Source organism: Epinephelus fuscoguttatus, linkage group LG14 (genome assembly GCF_011397635.1).
Source record: "Epinephelus fuscoguttatus linkage group LG14, E.fuscoguttatus.final_Chr_v1".
NCBI classification, from domain to species: domain Eukaryota; kingdom Metazoa; phylum Chordata; class Actinopteri; order Perciformes; family Serranidae; genus Epinephelus; species Epinephelus fuscoguttatus.
Genome location: NC_064765.1, coordinates 27,670,555 through 27,682,872, shown reverse-complemented (window position 1 = coordinate 27,682,872; position 12,318 = coordinate 27,670,555). Strand labels below are relative to the sequence as shown.

The 12,318-nt window shown below is 40.5% G+C and overlaps 1 protein-coding gene across 5 annotated transcripts in view; it reads right to left on the bottom strand.

The window, feature by feature from the left end:
• LOC125901260 (CAP-Gly domain-containing linker protein 4-like) overlaps positions 1 to 12,318 on the bottom strand; it is a 47,365-nt gene that overhangs the window by 12,758 nt on the left and 22,289 nt on the right. For 4 of the 5 annotated variants that reach the window (XM_049596831.1, XM_049596828.1, XM_049596830.1 and 1 more), the window contains 5 exons: positions 8,851 to 8,986; positions 8,461 to 8,592; positions 4,168 to 4,263; positions 2,585 to 2,779; positions 2,296 to 2,430 (listed from right to left, as the gene is read on the bottom strand). In XM_049596831.1, the coding sequence (XP_049452788.1) occupies positions 2,296 to 2,430; positions 2,585 to 2,779; positions 4,168 to 4,263; positions 8,461 to 8,592; positions 8,851 to 8,986 (694 nt within the window). The remainder of the gene's footprint in view (positions 1 to 2,295; positions 2,431 to 2,584; positions 2,780 to 4,167; positions 4,264 to 8,460; positions 8,593 to 8,850; positions 8,987 to 12,318) is intronic. The other variant, XM_049596832.1, reaches the window with a different exon arrangement.

Below are 12,318 nucleotides of genomic sequence, written 5' to 3'. Positions count from 1 at the left end.
CTGCAAACATTACCTAATGTACGGAAGTCATTGGGGACCACATCTAACGACAGCAAATTATATCTAACAACTCATGCAATGTAATCCAAGTCTCTTGCATCCAGGCGTATGTTCAGTATTTCCTAAACACATCGCATTACCTTGCAGTCTGCTCTTTCCGGCAAGGACTACAGGTGAAATTTATCTTGGCCTTCACTTCCAGTCCTGTCAGAGAGGGCTGACGGCCAGTTAACGCAACATGTTTGGAAAGCACTGAGCATACGACAGGACATGAGACCTGGATTACACTGCAGAAGTTGTGTGAGAGGTTCTCATCGAATGTTTTGATTAAGTTTTGCTGTTGCTAAACATGGTCCCCAATGAATTCAATACAATCACCAGGATGCTGTTCTTGGAACAGTTTTCTTTGCAAATTTAGTGTAACACAGGGTGAGTCACTGATACATGAATGGTCATTTTGGGGATGAAGTATTCCTTTAAAAAAGATTTCAGTCATGAATTAAGAAAGTAGTGTATTAGTCATCTAATGCTGGCAGTGGTAAAACTCTGTTAACGATAGCAAGACAATTACGTTTGCTGAATAGACTAACAAAATGGCACACAGAAGAGCAATCAGCTGTTGACTGAAAATGTTAACTTCTAAAAGGGTGTTACAACATTAGATGTGTGCGCCACATGAAGGAACAGGCAAAATGTTAAAAATTAGTCAATTTAGTGTTAATGTTCAGTAGTAAAAGCTGCTTTCGGTGTCAAAACGAAGTCCTCAGTGCAGTCAGGCTGAGATAACAAAGCACCGCTAGCACTGATTTAAGAGTATCAGAGGCAACTCAAGACTGAAATCCCCTCAAACATGATCCTCAGTGGTGTGAGAACATGAACCATGACTGGGCAGAACAACTGCCGAAATGTTAATGAATACTGTGAGCTGTTTTCTGTCTGGGTGTCAATGGTTTTGCTCAGCAGCAGCATTCTAATATATTAGCTATCCATGTATCTTCTGTGCAACTCAGAGTTTGCCTTTGTAATGACTTGTGAATGAGTCTGCAGTGCAGCTCACGCATGTTGAAAGGGGAGAGCTTAATAGAATTATCATATATATTGATCTACATATAACTTACTCTACAGTGATGATACTGCACAGAGGTGTTAATATTTAAACAATTTTGACATCTCCTGCTACAAAAACTAGATAATAAGTTTTCAACTTAAGGCAACCAAAGCACGTTCTACCATTTGGAGACAAAACTACCAATCCTTGATTCAGATCAATTACTCACTCGTCCAGAAATTTGTGAAAATGAAAAACCCAATCTTGAATACAAACATTATGTCTGCAAAGCTTTCATTTATAGGCATTTAAGTTCATAGTTAGCCGTATCAACTTTCTTTATGCCTCTGGAAACCTGACTCAGTCTGATTCTATCAATACAAAAAAATTAAATACTCCACTTATTTTTAACCTTGTAATGACAACAAGGTTACCTAAGATGTGCAATCACCATAATTTATTTGGTCTAAAGCCACAAGCTCACCAGTTTGCTGCCCAATTTAAAACTACAGTAATTCTAATTCTTTACATCTGGACAGCCATGATTTATTAAAAGGGACAATACATATTTTAGATAGTCCTTGACTTCCTTTTTTTGTTTTTTCCCTGCACTCTAAGTACCATATACCCAACACTGATGGGACTAAACCTCATTCAGAGACTACAGTTTGCTCCTCTTGGAGCCCCACATGTTCTTTATGAACCCTAACATCCTAACAATAAACACATTTAAAGTATGTTCATAAACAGCTGTAAAATTATTCATAAAGTCAACTGGGCAGTCTATTGAATCAGTCTCAGTGCTTGCTGTTAAATATAAAATGATTTTTTTAAATCTTTTTAACTGTGGGGGGTTTAGTCATACCTCTGAACGACAGAGTGAAAGCTACGAGACACCATGGCATTGATATATATTCATTTTGCATCATCGTAGAAATATTCCATGCAAATTAAACTTCAGAGAGCATTTAAATATGCATATGCATTATTCACCTTTCAAATAATGCAATTAACAACAATTTACAATTCACATTCGACATAGGTTGATTCTTTTTATGGAAATAAGGCTGATTACATCATTGTGCTAATGATTGCGGCAAGAGATTGAAGTGCCATCCAGATTACACAGATGATGAAAAGCAACGCCGCGAAGCATCTACCATATAAAGAGCTAATTGATGGTGAAACATCAAAGTGATTTTAACTGTCAAATCTTTGCAGGGAGAGCAACAATCTTAACGACTGACCTGGAGCAAAACTGGTCTTTCCATAGAATTGGACTACACCAGTTCTCTGGCCCACCACCAGCACCCTCTCCCCCAGGCGCACCTCAGGGCCTCCACACACAGAGCTACTAGCTGAGGGGGTTCGACTTCGAATACCTGGGAGAGATGAACAAAGAGTGTTTCATTCCTGTGATCATTACTGCTCTCTGTTTAATTCCATTGGATCTGTATAATTATTAGAAAATCCTGGAATAATGAGGGTCTTTGTTAAAGTCAGTGTTAACACAATTCAGCGTATAATGTTACAGACCTGTAGTGGTAAGTGCAGTGGTGTCAGGAGAAGAGCGGAGGGCCGGTGAGGGTGTGGTCCTGGGACTCAGGGAAGCACGCTCCCTTCGCTGTCTGGCAGGAAGACGTTGCCTTGGCAGTGGACGAGGCCGGGCAGCTGGCCCATGCCGAGAGTCCAGTGAAGACGAGGAGGAGGAGAGAGAGCGGGAAAGAACACCTGCGGTGAAATTGACACAGAGAAATTAGAGATAAGAACCACAGGGGACAGGTGATTTAAAGAAAGAACCCCTACAAGTCAAGTGACTGAAACAGAAGACACGGTCGAAAGTTAATTAATAAAACCTACTTCTATGAAGACAGCTACTTAAGCCAGATATATACTACGCATCATTCAAAAAGATGCATCAACTGTTGCATCTACGCTCCTCTGCCGTGACATTAGTTGTGAATGTTGTTATCTATTCTGCAGTCTAAAGTCACACGGCACAAGCTGTGTGCCTCCCCTCTTAATACTGAACCCACCATCCATCCATTCAAGCTTTATCAGGGACTTTTGTAATTCTATTGAAATAATGAATCTCAGCCCATTATTCATTTTCCCATTTCTTCTTCTGAATGTGACAGTGCCCATAGCACTCAGATCCAGAAAATTACCACTGTATTTTTCTCAGAAATCCAAGCAGCTGTGTCACATGATTCCATGGCAGTACAAATCAAGTGGGCTCAATCTTTTACAGTTGCTTGTCCTGTTATCGTGGTCCAATTACAGGAGAGCATGCAAAACCCCTTCAAACTTGAGGGAAACAGACAGAGGAGTGGGTTGCCCAATTTCACTTTAAAGAAGCCATTTGGACGCAGGACCTCATTAAGCCTTAACTTTCACAGACCTTCACAGGCCATAAGTTCATTAAATGCCCAACTCTTAGAGGCTAATTGATTAAATCTGTGCCAAAGTGCTGTAAAGTCAGAGGGAAGATTCAGCTACAAACAAATTGGAACCCAGAGAATGACGGGCAAAAAACTTCCTAACCTTTGGCAAAAGTTGTTTTCAATAGTAAACCTTCGCTAATGAGCCCCCAAGACTAGGCGCGCACACACCGAAAGAACAGTGGAAGCTGCTAATTGTGTCATTTCTGTTAAATTAATCAATCTCTCATTGCCTTAATTGATCGCTGGACCTGTTTATTGTGCATGAAACCAAAACACACCCCTGCAAGTATATTGTATTTTCAGGTTGAGAAAAATATCTGGAATTGAGATTTTTTTTTTTTTTTAATAATCTTAATTATGTTTCAATGACAAATGCAGCACTAACGAAGAATACAAAGTGGTTTATCAAAGTATCAGGTACAACTGATTGATAAAGCCATTGATGTTCCTGTTGAGCTGCCCATGGATGGATTATGATGTTGGATTCAAGTATTAAGGTGCACTAATTATCAGAGACAGGTGATGATTAGGAGTTTGTGGAAATACGGTTTGAACAATGTCCACAGTTTGAACTTAAGAGAGATTTTGCACAGTATTTATACAGCAAACTCTCTGCCACACCTCGTTCTCTGATGATACAGTGCATTAAAGCCCACTCAGCTGTAACTGCAGTACCTGTCTTTGTCACTGAGGCGTCTCCCTCTGTGCCCTGATGGGGACCAGGTGGACTTTTTTGATTATCAAGGGGTTTTTTGACAGATGGAGATAAACCTTTCCACCCACACACACATATGCACGCACACACAGACAAAAGAGACACAGTGACTACTTTTCATCACAGAAATCAATATTCATCTCAGTAAGGCTTCAGATTGAAAGATGACATAAATAATGTAACATCAAAGTTCTACAATGTTTGAACGATTTGAAAATTTGACAACTGAAATTGTTAAAACTTTATATTTATATTCTTAAATTGGACAGTTGGATTTAACTGCAACAGACCTTTATATATCTGTCAGTGATCATTCTGTAGTATCTGTTGAAGGACTGTTGAAAATTATGAACACAGATTGAATGGTTTGTATGTAAATTCAGTATGCAGAAATTGGGGCTGTGAATGATTTAAAAAAATTACAATACCAGTACCCTTAAAGTGATACCTATACCAACAGAGTCCTTTGTCACACATACAACAAGGCTCGGATTTACTGACAGAGTCATGCCACTTTGGTGTCAGTATAAGCTAGTTGGGTCCATTGGCTCAGTGTTGGATTTTAGTTGCTGCTGCAGTGTTAGCTCATGCTAACCGGGGAGATGCTGAACTAAACGCTTGGAGAGCGGCTCCAGGGTTGGCAGCGACAGAAAGTTTGCTGATATGGTGAGAAGTCAGGACAGCCTGGGATCAGACCCCAGGTGCAAAAAAAGATCAAATGCAGGTACTGTTTCCCTCTACTTGGTACTGGGTTATTTTGGTTGATACCCTAAAGGTATTGAGAACCAATGCCCAGCCCTGGAGGATATGCAGTTCATAAAGTTTGGAGAAATAAAGAGAATTAAAAAGGAGGAACTGAAAACACAGTGAAGCGCTCCATGAGTGGCAGAGTTAAAGGCAGAGACAAAAAAGCTACAATGACAAGATAAAACACCAAGAGCAGTAGAGTGATGAAATGCAAATAAAGGACAGCATGACATTGTTGATTAGCGATGAAACAAGAATTACTGAAAGGCAATTTTTCTTGATTGAACTAAGACTGTCTCTTTTACTCCAACACACAATAAAAACACTTAAATATGCTGAGACAAGCCTTTACACCCACACAAAAGCCCCAATGACAGTGAATACAAAAGAACCAAAAAAAAAAAAAAAACACTTCAAAAGGAATCTTGGTACAAACTCAAAGAGCATACATTGAGGAAAAAACATTTATGTTCTTAGCTAGTTTATAGCACCCAACAACTTCAAGTTTTTTACATTGTTTGTTGACTTGAATTAAGTCTACTATTAAACTGAGAAAAAGCCCTTTAGACTGTTCTCTAACAGGCAATAAAATCAACTTCCATGTATCTGAATAGATTTAAGGGAAAAATAATCATCTCTAATGAGGATTTAATCCATATATAAATCCGCCCACATAAACTGTCTCACATAACTCTCAACTTATTAACATATCACCCAAGTTTTAACTTTATATTGCACTTTGAAAAGGCATTAGAAAAATCTCAAATCAGCCCGGGATTTATGGATTGCCATTTCAGTTCACATTTAGAGGGAGCTGGGAAACGTTCCCCTCAGAGGCAGAGTTGTGTCTTTCCTTTGAACTCCAAAGACTACATTTCAACTCAGAATACCAAACATTTCTTGTCACTTGACCTTTAGCTTGCAGGGACCTTCTGGCTCTATCTATCCCGTCCACATAGTGACATTCGCTTCAAGTGAAAGAGTGCAGCACATACTGAGGCTTTATGAATCAAGCAGCGATGCTTTGTGAGCGTTGTCTCTGTTTCCTCCGCCCTTTGAGGTCTGAGCTACAGTTGACTCACACTAATAGGGGCCAGCCTGGCATTCTGCTGTGTGTTAGTCTCTGCTGGTTAGCCAGACGCGACAGTTCCACAATGACCCATCCAATCTATAGATACACACGAGCAAGCTGTCTGCACTGCCGATCCAATGGGACATTAAAACACAGGTGGCTCCCACAGTTTGGGCTAGAAAATGGCTGACAAAGGCCCTGAAAAGTTTTTGGCCATAAATTATTCTGGTTCCCGGGTTGTATGGAGGTGCTGACACACACGGCCTCACATGCGTTGCATGCCACATATACACACATACACACTCACATGCACATGCACCTTGTGATGAATGGCTGCCAGGTATTTCAGCCTGTCTATGCCCTAGTTATTAAACCCTGCTTAATTGGACTATCAATCACAGAATTCCATGGGCCACTCTGAGGTGCACTATTCCAGTCACGTCCAGATCAATCGGCCTTCAAACCCTTTGAACAGTACACCACCACAATATAGCTGTAAACCCAAGAGGGCACAAGCACCACAAAAACCTACCAAGACAACATTTCCACAATGCTCTGAGTTGACTGGACTATATTATGAGACGACATTAGTCAGGAGCTGAGAATATGGGCATCCAAGGACTGTGAGGACAAGGTCTTGTCAGAGTCTAATTTATGCATTGTCCTTTGGCACTGGTTAAGAATCCACTTTTCAAAGTATTCCAGGAAGATTATTATGAAAGCCCAGATGCAAGAAACCCTGCCATGCAGTGGCTTGGCTATTACAAGCTGGGAAGGTAGAGAAAGCCTCTTTTTGCGGAGTGACCCAGTCCCTCCATGGTGGGCTAAAAGCCCACTGTGTCAGCATGAAAACTGTCAGTACAGGGATCTACGTGGTTTCTAGAATGACTGTGTACCCACAACAATTACTATTAATACAGCAACAAAGACTTTTTTAATTTCATCAAACATATTTCTTTTCACTAAACCTAATACTTTTTATGTTGATGAAATACATAGTTCATGCATAATTAAGATTAAGTTGCTTATCAATGTACTGTAATACTGTTACGATTACCCCTTCACTATGTCCTTGTATATCTGACTAATTATGAGAGGATAATGTTAGGTTGATGTGAAGCCACACAGAAAAAATAAATAGGAAAAAACAGGCAGCACAGACTTTCAGTTATATTACTGACAATGACTGCTGTTACTGCATGTCCCTTGAGCTGAGCTGTCAGTGGGTATGTGCAGACAGTAACATCTCTTTCATCTTGCTTTCAGACCTAAAATTCACCACCTCTTTGGCTTGGTGGAGTAGCCCAGTGGCTAGCTGTAACAACCTGCAATGATCTGGTTTCACAAGCAGGGATTAATTCCCCATAAACTGGGCACCAAAAACACGTTTAGTTTGAGCAATGACAGAGCACAAATTACATTAGGCGATAGTTACAGGATTGGATTGCAATTTTTGGAGTCCCCTCAATTGTTTAGCTTTATTGCTTTCAGGAGAGTCTGTCTCCCCCTGGATCATCCATACTTCAAACTGTGCCAATGTAAGTTTAGAATCAATCCAAGGTAAATTCTACTGACAATTCACAGTAGTGCTTTTGGAGAATGCTCAGTTTAGAGGAATTAAATTACTCATGACGACTACATAAGTTAATATATACAGTAGCAGAGGGAGAGGGGTGGTTGAGGATCATCAGAATATCACACAGGGTGTGGACAGTGATTTTATCCAGTTAGTGGCAAATGGGGGACCATTACCAACAACACTTTTTTAACACATCATCCCCAAAGTAATGACAAAATGGACAAGCACCAGCCACTGTTTCTATTGATGCTCGTACTCTAAGTGTATGTCCCAAACCCCCTTAAGTGAGTGCACTTGAAGGATTATTTTTCAACTAACAATATTAGGAAGCCATTCATCAGACTTATATTGTTACCTCAAAGTGCTTGTGTTTCTGTGAGTTTAGTGTAGTTCTTCTTTTTTTATGTTATATGTAGCCTCTAATAATGTATCCACTGGTCTCCTCCAGGGGGACTATACATGAGATTACCTGTGACAGGAGGAAACAGTTGCTCCTGTGACATTTTTTCACCTGTGTTCACAAAGGTTCACACATTTCTTCGCCCTCAGGCCCTACAGGCTATTCGGTTCCACAGCCTTTGTAGTTTATGCTACGACTTGATAATTTCAAGTCTTTTTTAATTTATAGCACTTTGTGCCAGAACACCGCAGGCAAACTCATTCTTCCAAAAACTTGTGAGACTCACGCTGACGCAGATGGAGTAGTGCTCAACCATCCCTAGCTCTCTCAACAAACAGTTCTTACAATCCCTGAATGATGTATCAGGTTTCCTTTTTACATGTTGATCACATACGGCAGATTTTGCTTAAGCAGTTTTGTTAAGTGTTACGAGTCATTTGCAATTTGCTCTTTACCTGTGTTTATTTTGGAGGTGATGCGAGACATGTCAATGCGACGAGGGGGGCGTATGGGTGTAGACGTCTTTCTGGTGCTGACTTTATGTCTTTCCAAAGGTTTGCTTATCTTGGAGAGGGGGGCAAAGATTCCTGTGGAAAAAAGATTGTATACAGCATAGTAATAAGACACATGAATAAAACAACAGCAAAAGACACATTTGATATGCTAACTTGAACACATCCAATTTACTGACAATTGACAAAAAAGACAGATTTAATTTCCTGGGGTTAGATAAGGTGCCACTGAAAACCTGATTGGACCAATTAAGTCCTATAAAGTCAATAACGGTAGGAGTAATTGATGGAGCAAGTGGGTCAGTCAATGTGCTCGGCTGTGACATGACCTACCATGTTTGATTCGACAGGTGAAATACTGAACGCCTGCTACCGAGCCATCGTTCTTCCCCTCTGGTTTGTCCAGCTCCACTCCGGCCCAGAGGCCTCCAGAGAACTCAGTGCTGCCACAGAATCGCAGGGTTCCAACCTGCATGCACATAATTATATACCACAGAAAGTCAAAACAGATATAAACACAGTGTGCGAAACAAAAACCAGACATGAAGTCAAAGAACTGGCCAGTGCACCGAGCAGTGTGTGAAATCATTACATCTTCATCCATGCATTATGTCAGGGGCAGAAACTCACAACATTTCAATGTGCATGTGTTAACTAAAGCAGCAGAGGAGACAAACAATTAAAAGGGAAAATAGAAATCAAAGCACAAGACTGTGCCAGAAAGAGCGAGAAAGATAATAAGAGTTTTGATTAGCCAATCTCTACAACTTGGCACAGTGTGATTCTGCTCTCAGCGTACCACAAAAATCTATTAATGGCTCATTCTTTCACAGCAAATTTCCGACTGGCCTAGAATTAGTATTTTCTTATCGTCTACATGTTTCTGTTTGCATCTACGTGTAGGTGGTCTGGATGGCCATACAGCAAGGGCTCACAGCAGACCACCACAAAAAAACAATTACTCAGGTGTACAGGGATTTAAGGGCCCTGATTAGATGGGAAGAAGTAGGACTGATAATGGTGGCCAATGGTTTTCTTTCAGTCAACATTACTGTGTAATCAATGAAGCAAACTCTGAACAAAAGCTGATACTGAACATCCATGATGAGTGTAGTTCTGTTGAACAAGCAATCGTCAAAATACTCTTGGGTCCATGTTAAGCTCTCGATGGCTGGCAGCACGTCAGTAAGCATTCCTTGACTGAACTAAATGAAGGGTCAAGAACCACAGGGCTGCTTTATGTACAGATGGACGTGTCATACAGTACAATATAATGGACCTGACAATTAGTCTTTCATGGAGAGACTGGCAATGAAAAAAACATATTTTACAGTACACTATACTTATAACTCAAGTTGGAAATGCTAGTTGGAGCTTGCAATTTGAAAGGCAGATGTGTTCGAAGGTTCTTGTCGCGTTAATGCTTGCTGCTTTCAATTTATCCTTACTTATCCTAGTTATTTTCACTATTGCACATTCCCTTCAAAATGTGCGCAGAAAATTGCCATGCATGGATGGATTACTGAACAAGCTTACCAGGCACAGGCCCAGGGGCCCAAAGTAACAGGCCCCCCTCAGGCATTCACCTGCAAAATGTCACTCAAATTAACCCGTACCGACCAAGAAGAGACTAAAATGACCACAAAGATACAAAAAGACCACAAAGCACTGCAAAGAGACAAAAAAAAAACTACAAAAGGGGCAAAACAACAACAAAACCACCAAAAAGACACAGAACGACTGCAAAGAGATGCAAAACAAACAAGCCCAGGGGCCTATTGTCTCATAGTTCACCTACACTGCTGTGCAAGTCATAGAAGATATCGTAGACTAATACAAAACCTCCGCCACTATGCACTAACACCAGCAGCATCATCATGTGTAAAGAGCCAACTGCCTTTGATTTATCTGAAAGGTACATGTAGAGCACCTACATGGTAAATCTGAAAAGCCTCAAAGCTGGTGTTCACCTTGAAAGACAGGTGGAGCGAATTCAGATACGCATCCCTGAGCCAGGGACGACTCGCTTAATAAGTTGTTTTCAGTCTCAGAATTCACACTTCCTTACAAGTGTTAAGAGGTAGCTTACTCTGACCATTTCACCGTGTTATCTCTTACGGCTGTACACTCAATGAAATTGTACAATTTCAAAGCTCCTTTCAAATTCATTAAAAACCTCAGCCCAGAGAGTACAAACCGACACACTCTGTTCTAATAAGCATAATTTTTCAGGATCTCTGTCAAAAATTTTAGAATGATTAAAATGTTTTATGCCACAGGTGTCAAGAAGTACCACTGCACAGAAACTGTACCTAATCTGTTATACAGTGAGACTGTGGGACTATGAGCACACTGTGGCACTGAGATTACTTTTTAAATGGTAAAGATGGATGTTTGACTCTCAGAGGCTGATCCAGTTAACTTCTCCAGAGCAGTAGCACTGAAGTAATATTGAAAAAAGCAGCTTTGATATGGTGCACTGGGTGGCAGCTTGGCCAAAAGACTGCAAGAGGTAACTGAACATTATTATTAAACATTTAACTTAAGACTCAGAAATTATGTACCATCATGTCAACTGGAAGTTCACGTTTTACAACATGAATGGTTTGTGGTCGCTGCATAATTGGGGTCTTCAGTCCAGTCTATGAGGTGACATGAAGTGTAAAGAAGCTCAACCTCATTTCCTTTAGGTTTTATTATGAATATCATTATTCGTCATTATTCATTACTCTAGTAGTAATCTTGTCACATGCTTACAGCACCGGCTCAAACAAAGTTGCTGAAATACCAGTATGCTGTATGTACCAGTATGGTGCCAGTGCAAAAAGTACAGGACAGAGCCTTAACATGGAAAACCTTAAGTGTGTCTATGTTTGGAGAAGGAATGTGGATTAAACAGTTTCCAAGACAAGCAAAGGTCGTCTCATTTTTTTCACAGAAATGGCTGGGAGACCACAGTTTTATTCTGTGTTTTTCTAACCAGTATTGATGCACATATGATAATATTTGATGCCACTATTGTGACACGATCATGATGAAAAATACAACACACTAGGCAGGAATATGAAGTCGGATGTTTTGTATGAGTGGTGCACCTGCAAAGACTAGCAGTATAATTAGTCATACTGTGGATTGGAGTAACCTCAGACTTTGCTGAGTTCATGTGCCCAAAAAAGTTCCAGGCTTTTGGTTACATTAATCTCGTGTATTTGGGATTCTTGGCAGAGACTGAAAATGTCAACGTTAAGTGCAAAGTCAGCTGCAAGTGATGAGAGAAAGGATGTCATGGAAATTGCTCAACTGAGCACCTGAGCACGTACTCGTTAAGTTGAAGCACAAATGACTTCAACAGAGGTGTCTGGTTATTTTGTGCCACTGGCACCACAGTGGATGTCTCTTTCACGTGCTTTGTTAGATCACTGGGCAAATTCAGGGTGAACTGGGCCCACACAGCCAGCCTGATGGCTAAAGGCACATATCAGTTATTGGAAAAAGGCCGGTTTTGCTCAATTTTGCACGGATTTCTGGGGTTTTCATTGCATTTTGAAGCAGGAGCGCTGTGTAGCAAATTGTCAAAGTCCAACTGTGGCATGGACATAGTTAGAAAACTGTAAATTATTGCACCTATGGGGCTTAATCTCCACCGCTTTCAATGTGTGCTTGTTGTCAAAAGGATTACACATGGCTTACACCACCACACTGGAGCTGGGTGGTGAGGCTGAGCAGCCACACTTAAGTATTTCTTTGCATTACAAAGCAAAAATGGGCAAAAATAAATTGGTTATTGGGTGAATTTCTTTG